The sequence below is a fragment of the Lissotriton helveticus genome, chromosome 3_1, assembly GCF_964261635.1.
Source record: "Lissotriton helveticus chromosome 3_1, aLisHel1.1, whole genome shotgun sequence".
Classification (NCBI taxonomy): Eukaryota; Metazoa; Chordata; class Amphibia; order Caudata; family Salamandridae; genus Lissotriton; species Lissotriton helveticus.
In genome coordinates this window covers 624,977,662-624,998,702 of record NC_136061.1, presented here as the reverse complement: position 1 = coordinate 624,998,702, position 21,041 = coordinate 624,977,662, and the positions used below count along the sequence as shown (strand labels likewise).

The 21,041-nt window shown below is 49.3% G+C and overlaps 1 protein-coding gene and 1 pseudogene across 4 annotated transcripts in view; both read right to left on the bottom strand.

Annotated features, from left to right (window-relative positions):
* The window catches only part of LOC144823514 (uncharacterized), a 56,905-nt pseudogene extending 39,463 nt beyond the window's left edge, over positions 1-17,442 (bottom strand).
* Positions 46-21,041, bottom strand: part of CPSF7 (cleavage and polyadenylation specific factor 7) — a 162,173-nt gene continuing 141,177 nt past the window's right edge. For all 4 annotated transcript variants that reach the window (XM_078680623.1, XM_078680621.1, XM_078680624.1 and 1 more), the window contains exons 9-10: positions 20,431-20,574; positions 46-1,229 (exon numbers count right to left, since the gene is read on the bottom strand). In XM_078680623.1, the coding sequence (XP_078536749.1) occupies positions 20,436-20,574 (139 nt within the window). In that variant the 3' untranslated portion in view covers positions 46-1,229; positions 20,431-20,435. The remainder of the gene's footprint in view (positions 1,230-20,430; positions 20,575-21,041) is intronic.

Below are 21,041 nucleotides of genomic sequence, written 5' to 3'. Positions count from 1 at the left end.
ACCAAATGTAAAACTGAATACAACATAAAAAAGCAATGTAAAAGATTTACAACATCATCAAGTTTATTACACAATTTCTTTAACCTACGAAGACACAACACAAATCAAGGTCTTGAGGTCAGCTGCAATGCAGGGCATTTTCTTTGTTACTGAACTATTTTGGAGTAACTAAAAATTGTGCTGGTAAGTAAAAAAACACGACCCATCCAGGGAAGGGCTTTTGTAGCATTCTGACATTACCTGCTTATCATCAAAAATAAAAACATAGGGATCATCATATGCACTTGATCTGCAATGAGAAAGACAAACTTGGAAAGTATCAGAGAGGAGCTTGGGTGAGAAGAAAGAAAATGAATATGGGAACCAGGCCAAAATTAAAGGATAAGAAAATTTATCTAACATTGCCTTGTGCTCTAAAGGCAAGACATTTGAAATAAAGGTTCAATTAGCGAATAAAAACTACTCTGAGCAAATTATAAATTGAGGCACCTCTGAAAAATATAAAGGAAAAGGCCTCCTTGGACCAGGCTACAGGAAGTGAAACCTTTCTGCTGATCAGGGGGTCTTGTTGCTCTTGTGGTGAAGATTAAGTCATTGTTCCTCTTGACAGAGGAACAAGACATTGTTCGTCCTACTGACCGATAAGCATAGTTCCTTAAAGAAGAGGGGCCATGCTACTCTCAGTAGAAAGTAATGAACTCTGGTTCAGATGAAATAAATCGTCCTCTCTCTATTTGAAAAGAAGCCTTAATCTTTGTGGTAAGAAGGAAAGCTACCTCACTCATCCCTTCTCATTGGATGAGGCCTCAACAGACAAATCTTAAAAGGGATAAAAGGAAAAGAAGCATCAGTCATTTTGGTACAGAGAAAAAATGCTTCATGTTAAAGGGTAAGATTATGTATCGTTATGAATTTCATGGTGAGAGATCATATTTTGTCAGCTCAAGATATAGAAAATGTCCAAAGAGAGTTAGAGACTGAGTGAAACAGCCATTAACTGTCAACGCAAGATGCCCCTTTGTTCGTATATTTGTGAATAGAGGTAAAGAACTGCAAGCCATCAGCTGGAAGGGATGGTTTTCGTCCAGAGGATGGGGAAGGAATGCTCTCTCTGAACAACGTGGATGCTCACACACAGCATGAAGATGGCAGCCAGGACCCATCTGTCCTTCAGTCTTGTTCACAATGACAAAATGTAAGTCCATAAAAAAGTTTATTCACATGAACCCCTGAAAAAGAAGAAATAATCCATCAATCCAATCACACAAATCTAGCTCATTCAATAAAATACACATTTTTAGGTAATTTATACATACACTATACAATGTGTGTCAACCAACGTGGGACGGCAGAATATGAGTCAGTGAATCAATCATCGTAAATTTATCAACAGATTTTCCTCAGCTAGTTATTCACTAGATTTTAGATATGGCCATGCCATAAATCTAGTCCTCCAGCACTACATCAAAAACCTAAAACTCACACCATTTAGGCAGTCATAACAAAGAAACAATAACTGACCAAGACAGCAGGTTTAGCTTTTGTATAGTGCATGTACAAAGGTAGGCAATATAGAAATATAAAAGTACCCTGAAGAACAGACATGCTTAGAAGCAACCATGTGCACAGATCAAATGTTGCATATAAATATCTACGGGCCTGCACAGACAAGATTTGGGGGTGGGTGGTTAAATGAGGTGAGCAAGAGCACCTGGCACCGGGTTGCGTGCAATAAGAAGGCATGAATATGCTACTTACCAGTATGCATCTGTTCTTGGCATGTAGGGCTGCTAACATTCATATCTATAGCATAGATCGCCGCCTAGTGTTGGGTCCGGATGATTGCACATTGTTGTCCTGGAAGAGTCTTCGAAGTATCACGAGATAGGTGGCTCCTCCCCTGGACTACAGTGCGCATGGGCATCGACTCCATCCCCAGATTGTTTTTAGCCATTGTGGCAAAGATGGAGTTTAACAGTGTAAGTGATGGCCATGCTAGAGATTAAATGCAAGAAAAGTCTGCAGCCGCTACGGGCGCCGGGGAGGAGGGCGGGCGATATGAATGTTAGCAGCCCTACATGCCAAGAACAGATGCATACTGGTAAGTAGCATATTCAGTTCGAGGCATGTGGGCTGCTAAATTCATATCTATAGCATAGAATACATAGCAGTCCCTCCATTAACGGCGGCCGCCAGTGCCAGCTGCAGAAGTCTGAAAAAGTGTTTTAAGAACAGCCTGTCCTACAGCTGCCTGCTGTTTGGAATGCACATCTACACAGTAATGTTTGGTAAACGTATGTGGTGTAGACCATGTGGCTGCCCTACAAATGTCTTCCAAAGGAATGTTACCTAGGAATGCCATGGAAGCCCCCAACTTGCGTGTGGAGTGTGCTCTGGGGGGACCGTTAAAGTGCGCTTAGCCTTCTGATAGCAAATCTGAATACACTTAACGATCCACCTGGCTATTCCTGCTTTGGAAATGGGGTTGCCTTTATGCTGGGCTGCGAAGGCAACAAAGAGTTGCTGTGTCTTTCTAAAAGGTTGTGTTCTGTCAATATAGTACATAAGCGCTCTTTTGACATCAAGCGTATGGAGCATCCTTTCTGCTACCGTTTCTGGGTTGGGAAAGAATGCGGGCAGTTCGATGGTTTGATTGACATGAAACTGCGACACAACCTTAGGGAGAAATTTGGGGTTAGTGCGCAGCACCACCCTGTTTGAATGAATTTGTATAAATGGCTCTTGAATTGTGAGCGCCTGTAGCTCACTAACACGTCTTAGAGACGTAATGGCAATGAGAAAAGCCACCTTCCATGTGAGGAACTGAATCTCACATGAATGCAGAGGTTGAAACGGGGGACCCATCAATCTGGTGAGTAGCACATTGAGGTTCCACACAGGAGCTGGCGGGGTCCTGGGAGGGATGACCCGCTTCAGCCCTTCCAGGAATGCTTTAATGGCAGGCACCCTGAAGACAGAGATGCTGCCTGTTTTGGAGATAAGCCGCTATGGCGGATAAGTATCCGAATGGAAGCGTATGCTAGATTGCATTTGTAAAGATGCAACAAATAGCAGATGATATTAGGAATGGATACATCGAGCGGGTTGATAGCGTGCTCTGTACAGTAGATGACAAACCGCTTCCATTTCGCTGCATAGCAAGCTCTGGTAGTGGGCTTTTTTGCCTCCCGGATGATGTCCATGCATTCAGGGGGCAAATCAAGGTAGCCAAACTTTAAGACCTCAGGAGCCAGATCGCCAGATTGAGCTGCTGCGGATCTGGATGCTGAATGTCGCCACGGTTCTGCGTTAAGAGCCGGGGTGTGAGGTGCAGTCTTTGATGCGGTACCACGGAGAGTTCGAGGAACGTGGTGTACCATGGTTGTCGCGCCCACGTTGGAGCAACTAGGATGAGCGTCAGCGAGTGTTGCTTTAGCTTTCTCGCCACCAGCGGAATGAGAGGCGCTGGGGGAAAAGCGTACGCAAATCTGCCTGACCAGTTCATCCATATCGCATTGCCCTGCGATAGTGGGTGAGGGAACCTGGCGGCAAAGCTTTGGCATTTTGCGTTTACCTCCGTGGCAAACAGGTCTATCTCTGGATAACCCCACTGCTGGAAGTACGGGCGGAGTACTGATGGATGTAACTCCCACTCGTGCATCTGGTGGCTGTACCTGCTGAGCAGATCCGCCATCTGATTGTCCGTGCCCGGGAGGTGTTCCGCCATGAGGAAGATGTTCCTCTGAATGGCCCACTTCCACATGCTCTGAGCCAGATGAGACAACTGTGGAGAGTGCGTACCTCCCTGCTTTTGAATGTAGTACATGGCTGTCATGTTGTCTGTCCGGATCAACACGACTTTGTTGCACAGATGTACTTTGAAGGACTTGAGAGCCATGAAGATTGCCATCAGTTCTAAGTAGTTGATGTGCATCTTCTTTTGTTGCGTCGTCCATAGTCCTTGCACTGTGTAGTGGAGCACATGAGCCCCCCCCATCCCTGGAGAGATGCGTCCGTTGTTAGTGTAATCTGTGGCACAGGCTCTTGGAACGGTCGGCCCTTGCAAAGGTTGTGTGAATTCCACCAATGCAGAGAGCTGTATGCCCGACCCGTCACCAACACTAAGTCGTTCAACTGTCCTTGAGCCTGTGTCCACTGATGCGCTAAGCTTTCTTGGAGCGGACGCATATGCAACCTGGCGTGCGGGACTATGAAGATGCAGGTGGCCATCATGCCTATCAACTGCATGAACACTCTCGCTGGGAGTGAGTGTTGCGATCTGAACTTTTGGATCAGCGACTGGATGTTGTCGATCCTCGCTGGGTTTGGCTGAGCTATGGCAGCCAGAGTATTGATCGTCGCGCCCAAATACTGCCGCACATGGGCTGGCTGAAGGTGCGACTTCGGGTAGTTCAGTGAAAATCCTAGACTGTGAAGGAGGTGAATGGTGTGGGACATATCTGCGGCGCACTGCTGGGCTGACTTTGCCTGAACGAGCCAGTCGTCCAGATAAGGGTAGACATGTATACTCTGTCTCCGGAGGTGGGCCGCCACTGTCGCCAGACATTTCGTGAACACTCTGGGAGCAGTGGTCACTCCGAAGGGGAGTACCTTGAACTGGTAATGCCGGTTTTGGATGGTGAACCGGAGGTACTTTCTGTGGGATGGGTGGAGTGGTATGTGAAAGTAAGCATCTTTGAGGTCCAAGGTTGCGAGGAAGTCTCCCAGTTGTAACAAGGGAAGAACCTGCTGCAGTGTCAACATGTGGAAGTGTTCTGAAAGAATGAACTGGTTCAAGGGGCGTAGGTCTAGAATCGGTCTGAGTGAGCCGTCCTTCTTTGGGATTAAGAAGTACAGGGAATAAACCCCTGTGCCTTCTTCCTCCACTGGCACGAGCTCTATTGCGCCTTTTTGCAGCATCACCAGAACCTCCTGCTGCAATAAGTGCAAGTGCTCTGTTGACATAGGACGGTGTTTTGGGGGTATGTGTGGTGGAGTGGATGTCAGCTCCAAACAATAGCCGAACTGGATAAGTTTCCTGACCCACCTGTCTGTGGTGATGGACTTCCAGACTGGCAGGAACTGTTGGAGTCTCCCCCCCCGACAGGTGTTGGATGGTCGGGGGCAGTGACAGGGAGTCACTGTTTGTTGGCGGCAGAGGAACGGGAACTGTTGTTGCCTCTGCCTCTACCCTTGGCACTGTTTCCTCTGTATCCACCTCTGCCCTGCTTGCTGTAGGAGGATTGCGCACCACTTTTATTGAATGGCGTCTGCTGCGACATGTGCCCTCTGTTAACACCTCGATTGCCTGAGCGAGGAAAAGTGTTCCCTCTAAATTGTTGTGACTGGAGAGCTCCCATGGACTTGGCAGTCTCGGTATCTTTCTTGATCTTCTCCAGGGTGGTGTCCACCTCTGGACCAAATAACCTGTCTGGATTAACGGGCTGGTTGAGGATAGTAGTCTGTATCTCTGGCTTGAATCCCGAGATGCGGAGCCATGCCGGACGCCTCAACATCACACTAGTGTTGTTCGCTCTCGCTGCTGTGTCCGCAACATCTAGCGCACACTTTATAGCAGCGTTGGAGATGAGCTTCCCCTCCTGGATAAGCATTTCAGCTCCCTCTTTAAACTGGTCTGGAAGGTGTTGTAACAGCTGCTCTAGGGTGTCATAGTGTGCCCTATCGTATCTGGCCAACAGAGCCTGCGTGTTTGAGATGCGCCAGATGTTGGCCGCCTGAGCTGCTACCCTCTTCCCAGATGCCTCCAGCACTTTTGACTCTTTGTCTGGGGGAGGAGCTTCACCCGTGGTTTGGGAGTTTGCCCTCTTGCGGGCATTAGAGACCACCAAAGAGTCCAAAGGCAACTGGCCCCTTATGTAGGTCGGGTCGCCAGGTGCTGGTCTGTATTTCTTCTCAATCCGTGGGTTGACAACCCTTGATCTCGTGGGTTCCTTGAAAATGTCTGCCGCATGCTTAAGGACCCCTTTCAACATCGGGAGAGTCTTGACAGTTTTTTCAGCAGTAGAGAAAATGTCAAAAAGGAAGTCCACCTCCACGGGGTCAGCATGCATTTCCAATTTATGGTTTGTAGCTGCCCTTTCAATTAAGGCATTAAATGCCGCAGAATCTTCAGTGGGAGACGGCTTGACGTTATAAACCTGAGGATCTTGGACAGTCTGCTGGTCCCCTTGATCACCTGTGTCCATCCATGAGTCCTGCTGCTCATCAGGCTCTGTATGTGCAGGAAAATTGTACTCCTCATCCTGCTCCCCATCATCCCCATAAGAGTATGTGGGTGAAGGTGTTGCACTCCTCCTGGGCTGTGGAAGAATCTGCTCAACCAGAACGAATAGTTTTCTTACCTGTCGGTGTAGTTTTGCAGCTTGAAGATCTTTCTGGATTCACTATGCTGTGCATTATTCCGCGGTCTTGTGGTTGGGTCCGGATTCGTAGTCTTTTCTTTCTTTTTTTTTTTTCGTAGCCCAGGTGGGCGTCGGCGTCACACCCCCTTGGGTGTATTTCCGGTGACGTCGGCATGCTTCCTGCGGAAGCTCCCACTCTTGGGCGCCATCTTCGGTTTTTTTTTTCAGTGTTTCTTTAGTTTCCAAAGTAATGGCAATGTTCTATTTAGTTGATATTTTACCGCTTTGTACTTTTAAAAATCCTTTCTTTTTTTGTTAACCACCTCTTCTCTCTCCAGCCTCATCTTTCTGGCGGAGGTGGGTGGGTTCGCTAGTGAATCCAGAAAGATCTTCAAGCTGCAAAACTACACCGACAGGTAAGAAAACTATTCGTTTTGCAGCGTGAATCTTTCTGGATTCACTATGCTGTGCATAGATTTTGTAGCGGTTTCTCATCTCTGTGGCGGCTGGGTGGAAGATGAGCGTTGGGTGTTGAATATGTGCTGTAGCACCTTCTGTCCAACTGGAGCTTCCTTGTTCATTTGTATATTCACACAGTAGTGCTTCGTGAACGTGTGCACTGAAGCCCATGTTGCCGCCAGGCATATGTCCTCTATGGGTGTGTTAGCCAGGAAGGCTATTGTAGCGCCCTTCTTCCTAGTGGAGTGGGCACGTGTCCCCTCTGCCAGCTCTTGTCCTGCACGCTTGTGGCAGAGTTGAATTGTCTGTGCGATCCATCGTGCAATGGTCTTTTTGGTTACTGCTTTCCCCATGAAGCTGTTTGCGAATGACACAAAGAACTGTTTTGTTTTCCTGTGTCCCTTCGTCCTTTCAATGTAGTGCATGACTGCCCTTCTGGCGTCCAGGGTGTGCAGAGCTCGCTCTGCGCTAGTTGTTGGAAAAAAACTCAGTATCTGTATAGACTGGTTCATGTGAAATTTGGATACCACCTTCGGCATGAAGTGTGGGTCAGTCCTCATTACAACTCTATCATTGTGTATTTGTATGTAGGGTTCTTGTAGCGTCAGCGCTTGAAGCTCGCTTACTCTGCGTAAGGACGTTATTGCAACCAGGAAGGCGGTTTTCATAGTTAGCATCTTTAGGGAGGCCTTGTGAAGTGGTTCAAAGGGCTCTTTCATGAGTTCCGTTAGGACTGTGTTCAAGTTCCATGTAGGTGGCGGCACCCGCTTGGGTGGTGCGATCCTTTTCGCTCCTTCTAGGAATCTCTTCACCACCTGTGATGTGAAGAAATTCCTGCACGTTTCTCCCCTTGTGTAGGCGACTATCGCTGCCAAGTGAACTCTTAAAGAGGATGAGCTAAGGTTCTTCTCCAGCAAGTGCGTCAGGTACCTTAGCACTGTGGAGTCCCTCTTCATTTTATTGTGAAGTCTTTCTTGTCTGCACCATATTGTGAATCTTTTCCATTTCGCAACATAGCACTTCCGAGTGCTGGGCCTTCGTGCCTCCCGAAGGACCTTCAGGGTGCTTTCTGGCAGTCTCAAATGTGCGAACTCTATGTCCTCAGGAGCCACGCCACTAGGCTCATGCTCTCTGGCTCTGGATGTAGTACCTCTCCGTTCTGCATGGAGAGTAGGTCTTTCCTCCTGCTGAATCTGTGGGGTGCACACTGTCATCTCCATGATCGGAGAGTACCATGTCTGCCTCGCCCACTGTGGTGCGACCAGTATCAGTGTCATGTTGCTCGCTCTGCACTTGCTCAGCACTCTGTGCATCAGTGGTATCGGGGGAAAGGCGTAAGCAAATGTCCTTGACCAATCTATCCATAGGGCATTCCCCAGTGACCCCTCCTCGGGCTGCCTGGATGCGAAGTTTTGGCATTTTGCATTCTGGCGTGTGGCAAACAGGTCCACCGATGGTGTCCCCCATCTGTCGAACAGGCACCTTGTCTCCTGAGCACTGAGCTCCCACTCGTGGGATGCCGATGTCTGCCTGCTGAGCCAATCGGCTTGTATGTTGTCCTTCCCTGGTAGGTGTATGGCTAGCAGGTCTATCTTGAGAGGGATGGCCCATCTCCATATCTCCTGCGCCAGCGTTGAAAGCGGGGCTGACTGTGTGCCTCCCTGCTTGTTGATGTAGAACATCGCAGTGGTGTTGTCTGTTTGTATCAACACCTTGTGTTTGTACAGTCTTGTTTGAAAGGCTTTCAGTGCAAGGAAGATTGTCTTCAATTCTAGGTAATTGATGTGCTTTGCCGCATCTGTTGGCGTCCACAGTCCCCTCACCTTGAGCTCCTCCATGTGAGCGCCCCATCCCTTCAGGGATGCGTCTGTGGTGATGGTCACTGTTGGCGTTGGGGGCATTAGAGGCTTTCCCCTTGTTATGTTCTCCATGGTCCACCATGCCATCTCCTTCTGCACTGCGTGCGTTACAACCACTAGATCCTCCCAACTGCCTGTAGCTTGTGACCATTGCTCCTGTAGCCATTCTTGAACGGGTCTCATGTGGAGTCGTACATTTGGTACCAGGTGGATGCATGATGCCATCATGCCCATGATCTTGCTCGCAGTCCTCACTGTCCGAGCTTGTCCCTTCCGGTAGAGGCGAGTTTCCTTCACCAGCGCCCTCGCCCTCTTCTCGCTGGGGAACACCTTGCCCCATAAGGTGTTGATCTGTGCTCCCAGGAAGATCTTGACTTGTTCCGGCTCCATTGATGATTTCTTCCAATGGATTGAGAACCCCAGGCTTATGAGCGTGCTCGTCACTGTATGTGCGTGCTGCTTGCATTTCTGGTATGAGTTTGCTTTCACCAGCCAGTCGTCCAGGTAAGGGTATACGTGTATTCCTTGCCTTCGTAGGTGCGCTGCGACTGCTGCGAGGCACTTTGTGAAAACTCTTGGTGCTGATTTTAGTCCGAAGGCCAGTGTCGTGAACTGGTAGTGGCTTTCTCCAATGGTGAACCTGAGCATGTGTTTGTGCTTTCTGTTAATTGGGATGTGCAGGTAGGCGTCTTTGAGGTCTATTGTGACCATGAAGTCCCCGGTCTGCAATTGTGGGAGCACCTCTTGCAGGGAGGTCATTTTGAATTTTTGCGTTCTTATGAATTTGTTCAGGAACCGTAAGTCCAGAATGAGTCTCATTGTCTCGTCTACCTTTGGTACCAGGAAGTACGTTGAGTATATTCCTGTGTTTCTTTCCTTGAAGGGTACCCGTTCTATGGCCTGCTTCCGCAGGAGTTCCTTTGCCTCCTCCTGAAGACACTGTAGCTGCTTGCTTGCTAGTGTTTTTCTTTTTGGTTTTCTGCTTGTTGGCATCCCCTCCAACTCTATGCAGTATCCGAATTGGATAATGTTGAGGATCCATTTGTCTGATGTGATTTCTATCCATTTCTGGAGGTAAAATCTTAATATTCCTCCCACTGGTGTTATGTGGTCGTAGGTGTCTATTTTGTCCTGACCCCTCTGTACGTGCTGCCCCTTGGGATCTTTTCTGTGGGCGGGCACACGTAGTTTTTTGAAGTCACTTAGAGGCGGGCTGCTGCCCCCCCTCTTCTATTTTGTCCCCGTCCATTTCTCCCTCGAAAGGACTGGCCTCTTTGTTGGTACTGCCAGGACTGCTTCTGCGGACCATGCTGAGCCTGCGAGTCTGCCTGGTGCGTTTGCTGGAAAGCCTGGTGTGATGTACCTGGCTGGTTTCCGCCTCTCCCGCCGGGCCTCCGTGACGGGGTGCCCCTCTTGTTCCCTCTGAACTGCAATGCTCCCATGGATCTTGCTGTTTCGTTATCTTTTTTCAGTTGACTGAGCGTTTCATCAACTGTTGTTCCGAAAAGCGTGTTGCCGTTGAACGGTGTGTTCAGGATGCTGTGTTGCACCTCTGGTTTGAAACCTGAGATCCTGAGCCAGGCGTGCCTCCTTTCCGTGACACCCATCATCATGAGCCTGCTGGCGGTGTCTGCCCCATCCAGGGCCGTCTTAAGGCAAGAATTTGCCGCGTTTTTTCCTTCTTCAACCAGCTTTTCGGCCTTCTGCCTGGCATCCTGGGGCAGGTCCTTCACCAACTGCCCCATCCCTTCCATGATCTGGTACATGTGCCTGTTTATCAGGGCGTTGGAATTAGCCATGCGCCAGTGGGTTGCGGCATTCCGTTCGATCCTTCTGCCCACCAGATCCATCCTTTTGCTTTCCTTATCCGGTGGCGGACACGAGGTAGTGGGTACGTTCGCCCTCCTCCTTGCTGTGGCCGTGATAATGGAGTCTGCGGAGACCGTGCCCTGAATGTAGGCCGGGTCCTTTGTGGAATGTTTGTACTTCTTCTCAGTTCTGGGAGTTACTGCCTTGCATGTTACGGGTTCCCTGAATGCTTCCTTCCCCTGAGCCAAGACGCTTTCGAGCATTGGAAGGAACTGGCTCCTCGTTTGTGTTGGGAGCAATGTCTCTAGAAGGAAGTCTGCTTTCTGCTTCTCTTCGTCGAGCTTGAAAGCTGCTGCGGCAGATTGTATCACCGAGTTGTAGGCCCGATGTCGTCCGGCGGCGAGGGCCTCGAGGGGTAAGTGTCGACCACCTCCTCCGGGCTGTCGGTGTCGACATCTATGTAATCTACCTCCTGTAGGTCAGAGGGTGCCGACTCTGTGTCCGTCCTGCTTTCCTCTTCCTCCCCATAGTTGTAACTATCGTAGGGATTCTCGTACTCCTCCTGGTCGTCGACCACCTCGACGTCCTGGTCTTGTTCCTCAGCGACTTTGGCGATCTCTTCTTCCTCCTCGACCGCCTCCACCACCGGTGGCTTGGTCTTGTGAGGGATCGTGAAGGCTTTCATCTTTGCATCGAAATCTTTCTTCCGCTGCATGATGTTCTCCATTTCGGCCTCGAGGCGCCTTCGCTTCTTCTCCCTCTCGGCGGCGTGTTCCGCGTCGAATGGGTCGGCCGTTCTTTTCGGCGGATGGCTCGGCGCCGGGCCTTTCGGTGTCGAAGTTTTCGACGTCGACCCGGATTTTGGGTCTCTGGTCGTCGTCGTCAGTTTTGGGTCTTTCTCCCTCTGCGTCGATCGATCCTTTTCGGGGACGATTTTCGACGTTTTCTGCTGATCAGCAGCTCTCGGCGCCGGGGACTCCTTCTCGGAGGATCCGCTGGGCCTGGGAGTAGTCGCGGACGCCGCCTTTTTTGGCGTCGGCGCTTTCGGGGTCTTGCCCTTGATTTTTCTAGACTCAGAGTCTCTCGGGTTCTTGGGGGCCGAAGAGTCTCCTACCTTGTCAGAAGTCTTCGTGTAATCGGTCTCTACGACCGTGTAGCTGTCGTCTTCGGCGGCAGCGTGGTCTTCTTCCTCGGAGGACATCCCCAGCTCGTAGAGGGACGGAGTCGGGGCCTTCCCCTGCAGGGTGGCGTGTGCTACCCTCTGCCTCTCTCTCACACGAAGGGTCTTCGGGGCGAAGGCGGAACAGGCGTTGCAGTCTCCGCTTTCGTGGTTCACCGGTAGGCAAAGGTTGCATACCGGGTGCTGGTCCTTCTGCGCGTACTTGTGGTGGCAGTTACGGCAGAACTTGAACGGCGTGTTGTCCATCATCGAGCGTCCAGGGCCTCCCTGGTCACGTGTTCGTCGACGGTCGTCGAGGATCTCGATGAAAAAACGCTTTCTCCTTGCTGACTGTTCGTCGATGAAGTCCCCTGGAGTCTTCAGATGACTTCTCTTCGTCTTTTCTGTATTTTCTTTCTTCTTTCTCCAAAAATGTCTGGAGCCCAAACGGGAACGATCCAGACCCGACCGCGGAAAAAAAGAATCTGAAGATGGCGCGCAAGAGTGGGAGCTTCCGCAGGAAGCATGCCGACGTCACCGGAAATACACCCAAGGGGGTGTGACGCCGACGCCCACCTGGGCTACGAAAAAAAAAAAAAAAAAAGCAAAGCTACGAATCCGGACCCAACCACAAGACCGCGGAATAATGCACAGCATAGTGAATCCAGAAAGATTCACGCTGCAAAACTGGTGTTTCTGGTGCAGGCTTCTTTCGTTTTAGAGGAATAGTAAACGACTCTAAAGGCTGTGAAGTTATTTTCCTCTTGTATAGCGTGAGTTTCCCGGTGTTGGCATCGATGAAATGCTCCGACCGTTCAACTAAAGGGTGTCGATGACCCAAAGTCCCAGCCGGGTGAGTGGACTTCGACACAGTGTCCTTGGGCACCGACCGCGGTGCAAAGGCCTTCGGCGCCACCTTAGGCGGCAACGTGTAGTGGATCGGCGCCGAGGTGGGTTTCGGTGGGTCCGCCGGCTTCGGTGCGGAAGGAGTCATCGGTTCCGATGCCAAAGCCTTGTCCTTAAGGCGCTTGAGGGAGTCCGAGACCTGCTTCGTAAAGGAAGCGGACGGTTTCGTCGACCCGACCGATGTCCTTGGTCCGCCCCAGGAAAAGACCCGAGTGTGGATGACTTGTGTTTGTCTGGCCGAGGCGCAGGAGCACCCTTGACCGGTGCGCTTCGATCACTGTCCACGGGCGCAGACGTCGATGCCAACGGCTTCGGATCGACAGGTTTTCCTTTAGGAGTCACGACCCCAGACCGTGGCTCTGCGCCCTTCACTGACTTTGCCTGTACGGGCCCCTTGGTCGTCGGCGCGACAGACTGTCCCGATGTAGGCTCGACAGCCTTCTTGGATGTCGGCTTGTCCGCCTTGGTTGACACCGGCTCGACGGCCTTCTTCGAGCTTTGCTCCTTGACCACCTTCGGCACCTTTGCCTGGTCGACAGCTTTCATCGGCTTGGAGGCCCCCGAAGACGACGGCGTCGATGGTGGAGCAGACTTTGATTTCGATGGCGTGTCGGCCATCTTTGTTTTCGTCGATACCGAGGGTTTCAGTTTCGATTTCAGTAATGGCGGCTCCGCGGAGGTCTCCGTAGCCGGGCCGGAAGGCGGGGCCGTGGATTGAGGTGTAAGGTCTTGGGTAAGGCCGCGTGGCGTTCCCGTGACCTGAGCCTTTGTAAGAGTACGAACGGGGCATAGCTCATCCTCCGAGCTATCTTCCATGGCCCCATATGCTTCTTCGTTGTCCCCTACCTTCGACAATTTCCTCAATGTCTGGACTGTGGACGTCCGCTCCGTAGTCGGACTCGACCTCCACCGGTGTAGGGGAAATCTGCAGGTGATGCACTTGCTCGTCTGCTTCGGGGTTGTCAAAGATGTCCACCGGTGCCGGAGCCGATCGCTGGGCCTCAAGGCGCGCCACGCGCCGAAGCTTGATCGTCTTCTTCGATCTAAATCTTGAACAGGCCATACAGTTGGCCTCGTCGTGGTCCGGCGACAGGCACTTGTTGCACACAGGATGGACGAAAAATGTGTGGGTACTTGGAACCACACACGGGACATTTCTTGAACGGACCCCGTTCCATGCCGGCGAAGTCTTGCTGCGTCGACTAGGCCCCGATCACCGAAGAGTCACACGACCCCCCGGATATCCGACTCCACGAGCTGGAAGATATACGGGACCGAACGCGAACAATACCGACGGTGCAAAGAAGGCCTTTTGGCCTTGAAAAAGTTTGATCACGATTCCGAACAGGAGACGTCGAAATCACATCCGAACCCAATGGCGGAAAAAAACAATCTGGGGATGGAGTCGATGCCCATGCGCACTGTAGTCCAGGGGAGGAGCCACCTATCTCGTGATACTTCGAAGCCTCTTCCAGGACAACAATGTGCAATCATCCGGACCCAACACTAGGCGGCGATCTATGCTATAGATATGAATTTAGCAGCCCACATGCCTCGAACATAGGGGTTTTGAGAGCACTGAGCAATGTGAAGTAAGTGGGCACTGGGTAATGTTAACAGCTTTAATTTGTCCCAGGTTAGGTGTGAGCAGCTCATACAGCTTTTTAATTTTCTTTGCCTTCCAATGAACAGGAGATTTGGGAAAATGTTACTATTTTCTTTATGATCCACTTGAGTGAGTTATTTATGAAGCAGGACAGTAAACGACTTGTGGTTATTTAACATTTAAAATAAATGTATCTGTTCCCAAATGTTTAGTAAACTACCCCAAGAGGTATTGCATTTGGATTAGATAGGGTAATTGCTTTCTTTCCATCTTAAATTCGTTTTTTCCAGTACCAACCTTTTACAACCCATCTAGAAAAGTGACCTATCTGGAAAATCCTTAAAAAAAAAAATAGTATAGGTGGTAATTGACAGGGAGGGATTTGAGGAGTGCCTGCAAATTTCTAATGGATTGCCAACTGGGGTCAGAATAATTTGCTATAGTCTTCAGTAAAGCTGCACATTCACCGTCAATCCCAGAAATAAACATATTTCTCTTGCACGTCTATTATTCCATGTTCCCATGAAAGTCTCCTGAAAGGCTTTGTTTACTCTGCGCCATCTAGCCCTTATACAACTCTCAATAGACATGTCAGGTTTTCCCATAGAATGCAAAAAAATCAGGCAAGCGCCCTGAGGGTCCCCTACATTTTTGTTGGTTGCAGTTGTGAGACTAGCTATTACCCTCTTACTTTATGATAAGCCGTTAACTGCCAGTTGCAGCAGTACTTTATAGTCAGTGGTACAGGACTCAGCATTTAATACAGGGATCGACAACCTTTTCTGAAATAAAAGCTACTTACAGTCAATGAAACTCATTGAGAGCTACTAATGTTAATGTTGTAATGGTGATCAAATGAAACAATATTAAACTAGTGGTCACTATATGCAAGATTACTACCACCAATCATGTTAGTGCATAAGGCATGGTTGAATGCAGAAATGTATGAAAAGCTTGGTCAATATGGAATGCCACTACATGGGTAATACATACCAGCCATAGCTGCAATGCCTCTGGCACCAATGTAGTAACATTTGTAAAACATCATTCCAATCTTTAAATATATTTTAGAAATTCAGCCCCTTTTCTCCAAATATCAGCTAATGAGTTCTGAATAAAGGCATTTTCGTTTCAACTATACTCTAAATCTAATCTGTGTATTTATTGGTTTACTTATGTATAACTTGAATGCTGAGTGCAGTAGTCATTGGACCTCAGGTGTGCATGCTGAACAACAACGTGGTGTCCTTGTGCTGGGTTTTTGGAAATTGCTCTATGAAAGGACATTCCATCCTGCCAGCGTCCCAGAAACTATTGTACATAGTGGTTATCGGAGTTAAGGATGGGGCAGATTCAGCCAGCCAGCCCAGGTCCTATGTCCTAGTGTCTGGCACCCAATGCAATTGAAAAGAGAAATTGAGTTTGGGAAACAGACTGCATTCGACAAACTGTAGAGGTAAGTTGGGATGCTGTAGGTTGTAGGGACACCATCGGTCAACCTCCTCAACGCCCAGCGCCTTTGGGTGCAGGGGTGTCCTTTGATGTTGGATTTCTCTTACCGGAGCCGGTCACAGTCAGGGGGAGCCTTTGGCTTCAAACTGCAGGAGTTGTTGTGGAGTCCAGGAGGGGTTAGCCAATGCTGGACTTGGACTCCGGATCGCTGGGGAACCTTTTCTGGATCGGTTATGTTATGTTAAAATGGTTTTGTAACGCGCTCGTATACCAGTTGGTTTCTTGGCACTAATAATAGGAGGTGCCGAACCGGAGCAGTTATTCATAGGCTTGGGTGAACAGCCACGTTTTTAGGGATTTCCTGAGTCTCAAAAGATCAGTGCTTGACCCGATTTGCAGGGAGAAGGAATTCCACAATCTAGTGCCAGAATCGCAAACCTACAGCCCCGTTGGCGCTTCAGCTTGAAAGTCGGAACAGTCAGAAGTAAAAGATGAGCCGAGCGAAGGTTGCGTGAGGGGGTGTAGCGTGAGATGAGGCGATTATGAATTTGGGGCACCGGCCATTAAGGGATTTAAACACCAGGCAGCCGATTTTGAAAGCGCAGCATTGGGAAATAGGAAGCCAGTGCAGCTTCCTTAAGAGAGGGGAGGCATGTTGCCATCTGGGCTGTTTGTGAATCAGTCTTGCCGCTTGGTTCTGCGCCAGCAATAGCAGTTTTGTAAGGCCAAGTGGCATACCAAGATAGATTGCGTTGGTGTAGTCTAGTCATAAGACCATGGCTATCACAACCTGGATCAGAGCGGCTTGGGTGAGTAGCCTGCTTATCTTCCTAATTGTATGCAGCTGTGAGAAGCAGGTAGAGATCACAGAGCCAACAAGGGCTTTTAAGGAGAGGTCATTGTTTATAGGGACCCCTAAGCTTTTTACTGAAGAGGAAGGAATTGGGATGGGGGAGGGGTCCTAAATCGTTTGTCCAGTAGTGTGGGCTCAACAGATTGCGACTGCCACCCGTCAGGACTAAGCCTGTCTTGACTGGATTTAATTTTAGGTGGTTGTGGTCCATGCTGAATGTAGTGCATGGTAGACTAAAACTCAGATATAGACTGGGGAGAGTTGTCAATTGTGAACAGTAATTGAAGGTCGTCGGCATAATTGAAGGTGACCACTTTCCTTTCCTTCAGAGATCTAATCAGTGGGAGAAGGTAAAGGTTAAACAGGTGCAGGGAGAGCGACGAGCCCTGTGGGACCCCACACGTAGTTTTTAATTTAGGGGCCATAAACTGGCCGCACCGGACTGCCTGGGAGCGGTCATTCAGGAAGGTGTTGATACAGCTAAGGGCAGGGCCCTGAATGCCAGCCTCTGACACGGTCGACCAATATACCAAGGTTGACTGTGTCAAAGGCGGTCGAGAGGTCTAACAGCACAAGGGACTGGGGAGTACCTCCGTCAGCCTTTTCTTGTAGGGAGTCCAGTACTGCTAGGATCACTGTTTCCATGGAGTGAGCTGGGCGAAATCCAGCTTGGTGTGGGTCAAGGAATTTGGATTATTCCCAGAAGCTGGCCAGCTGCCCACCTGGGCTACAAAAAAAAAAAAAAACAAAGAAAAGACTACGAATCCGGACCCAACCACAAGACCGCGGAATAATGCACAGCATAGTGAATCCAGAAAGATTCACGCTGCAAAACTCCTGTTTGGACCTTTCTTTGGGACCAAAAAGTATCGGGAGTAGATACCTTGTCGATGTTGGTGCCAAGGGACCTCCTCAATGGCGTTCTTTAGGAGGAGGAATGGAAGGTGGAGGGGACTTGAATTTGTTGGTATACCCATTTTTCACAATATTCAGCACCCACTTGTCTAGTTTGATTTTTGTCCACTCTTCCAGGTAAAAACGTACACTTCCCCCCACCGGAGTGGGTAACGGAGATAAGGGAAGCAAGCACTCACTGCTTTTGTTGCTGTTGCTTGGCAGCAGGGGTGGACTGTCTTGAATTGCCACCTCTTCCTCTACCAGGACGACGCTGGGAGAATTGTGACCTTCCTTGATTTTGTTGCGAGGACCATTGAGGGGTTTGAACCCTCTGTTGGTTTTGTCGTCGGTCGTAAGGATGGTACCGTCGCCTGAAGTCCTTCCTCTTCGAGACCCACAGCTTTAAACTGTATTAAGCTCTGTTTTCATTCGAGACATTTAATCATCGGCATGAGATCAGAAGAGTGATGATCCACTGCAAGGAAGATTAAGAATCCGATGCTGTGCTTCAGGTTTCAGCCCCGTCAGTCTCAGCCAAGCTGAGCGTCGAGCACAAATCCCATGAGAATAGCCATGAGCAGCTAGATCTGAAGCATCAGCTGCTGCACTGATCACTTGATTGGCTACTAGGCTACCTTCATGCAGGATTTCAAGGAAGTCTTGTTTGTCCTCTTTTGGGAGCTTCTCCGTGAAGCGTGAAAGGAAGTCCCATAATGAGCGATCATATTGACCCAGCAAGGCCGAGGCGCTGGCTACTTTCATGTAGGAAGCCGATGTAGTGCACATTCTCTTTCCTACAGAGTCCATGGCCTTACGGTCTTTATCTGGGGGCACAGACGATGCTGCCCCTGTCTGATTCTTTCGTGCCGCCGACACAATAACAGAGTCCAGTGGAGGGTCAGCCCTCAGAAACAAGGGATCATTATCAGGAGCCTTATATTTATTTGTTATCCTAGATGGTGCAGCCCCCACCGATGCTGGAGTGAGAAACTTCTTTACAGCAGGCTCCAGCAATCCAGGCACTAGAGGAAGCAAAGGTCTGGAGGAAGACTTTTGGTGCAGGGTTTCGAATATCACTGATGTCTTGGTGGTAGAGAACGGCATTTCAATGTGGAGTTTAGCAGCCCCACGGCAGAGGACCTCATTAAAGGTTAGAATATCATCGATGGGTGATATTCTGCTTGGAGGAGAGGAGGAAACAGTCGGATAATAGTCTGTCTTGGCATCCGACAACCCTGGTGGAAAAACTACAGCTTCGTCTTCTAGGAGATCGATGGCGTGATGCTCTACTCCTAGGAGAGCGTGATGATCGTCTCCTCACCGATGGGTACCTTCTCGGCGTGATACACTCGTGTCTCCCCGAAGAATGCATTGACTGGATCAAAGGTGACCTTGATTTTGAAGAAGACTGTGGTAGATTAATTCTGCGGATCTTCCATTCTCTAATATCTCCTAGCCATCTTGGCAAGATATTGGTTGGCCGGGCTGGAGACGGTACTGGTGAGGGCTCTGGAGATACTTGCACGATCTGAAGCCCTGGGGAGGAAGAAGCACTCCCTGAAGTCACCAACTCGGCGTCACGCGTCGATCGGTCCTTCGATGTCGCCCTAGGTCTCTTCGCTGGACGAGAAGCCTATTGAGATCTCCTCGACATCGACCTCATCGACGTCGACCTCCTCGACGTCGACCTGGATCTCGACTTCCTAGACCCAGAAGGCCTTTTCTCCGATCTGGACGTCTATCTCCTCGACGGCGATCTCTTTGACGTCGAGCTTTTCGGCGACGAAGTCGATGGCATGTGTCTCCACGTCGAATGACTGTCTTTTCGACGTCGAAGCCCTTGGAGTTCGGCTCGGTCCAGAGCCTCTTGGCGGTGAACTTCGACGTCGAGTCCCGACCTCTTGACGTCGTAGGAGAGCCAGACTTGGACCGCCTACGCATGGATCACGACCTCATCCCCTGTCTCTTCTCACCTTGTCTCGACGGCGAAGGATGTCTCGACGGCGAAGGATGTTTCGACGACGACTGACGTCTCGACGGCGATTTCGATGCTGACTGAGCACAGAAGTACCTTGGATGATGATCTGTCCCTCGACGGAGGAGACTGATGCCTTCTTTTTTCACCTCTTTCTTTGCGCTCTCTAGGATGAGAAGAGGGCTTTCTTGAATGATGCTCTTCTCGCCCACTCACGGTTTCCTTTGCGCGCTCTTGTAAGGAATGCAGCTTGATCTTCTCCCTCTCTCTAAGGGTTCTCTTGGAAAACTTGCTGCAGTGATAACATTGGTCTGGCTTGTGGGATGAAGGCAAACAAGCAATACAGACCGAATGAGGGTCTGACTTGGCCATCTTTTTACCACAGGCCGGGCACTTATTGAATAAGGCCGGCATTTTGACTGGAAAAAATAGGCAAAAGTCAGAAAAAATTGTTGAATTAGTCAGAGACTAAAGACGTCAAGTGAAGTCTAAAAAATTATCTTTCTACCAGAAAAAAGTGATAAAATATCACTAACTGGCGAGCTCAATGCTCCAGGATCCTCACAGAAGGAGCCGGAAAAAAGAAATGACCTGTCACCTGTGGTACATGATGGGAGCCTGGGGGTTCCTGGAGGTCTTAAAGGCACGGTGCCAATTTTCCAATTGTTTGCTATGCAGCCTGTCTAGGCTAAACCTGCCTCTATGATCCTGCCTGTTTTTAACTTTGAAAATAAAGGTTGTGTGTTTCAAAGAACTCAGGGCAGTTTTCTTCTTTACATATATCATATATGGTGACTTATATGTCTTTATTTGGTCAAATGTAAAAATTTTACATGCAATAATGGCAGTTTTGGGGCCTAATATGGTGTTTTTCAGGCTGTATATGTATATGCATACCTATATATATATATAGGTATTTATGTATATATATATGTGTAGATATATGCATATTATTGGCTATTGCTCCAGGATCCCGCACGTGGGCGGGACTATTCTGTGCTTATGACTTTGATGAGTATCCCCTGGAAGAGAACATGAATGACAATGAGCACTGTAGACTTGGGATGTCACAAGACAGTCTTACAGTCCTTACGTTTCTCAGCGATGCCGGTCCCTCTCTCGATGTCTCTCATAATAGTCTTCTGGTCGGTCATCAGTGTGCACCCCTTCCCGGTGCCTCCTGCCACTGCTCTCCCGTGATCGGCTGGAAGATCGATCTCGTGACTTGTGCCTTTTTCTAAATGAAAAAAAAAGAGCAATGTTTTCAGTTCAATGTAAGGAAACAGGTTATAATATTTGGGGGTGCAGGGCGAGAGAAGGGACCAGAGTCAATAATGTAGAACCTCTTAAATGGGGATCCTCTTTTTTTGACCAGAGAATCCATGGCCGTCAATCTACATAACCCATAAATACAAGGCCCATTAGTGAACAGACTCTAAACTAGAGTACACTAGCCCTAGATACAACATCCTCTCTGGACTCAGAAACCAGGATCCTATTCTCACAGCTCCATGGGTGGAATTCACTCTGGGGGCAGAATGTACTTGATTCATGATCCTCCAGAGACCAAGAAACCAGGCCCTCTGACCCACAAAGCCTCTGAACTTAGGTCCTTTAACTCCCACATTCCATAACTCAAGGCTTTTTGCGTACCACCCCAAACCCTCCATCCCCAACAGCATCTCAATTCAGGCCATTTGACCT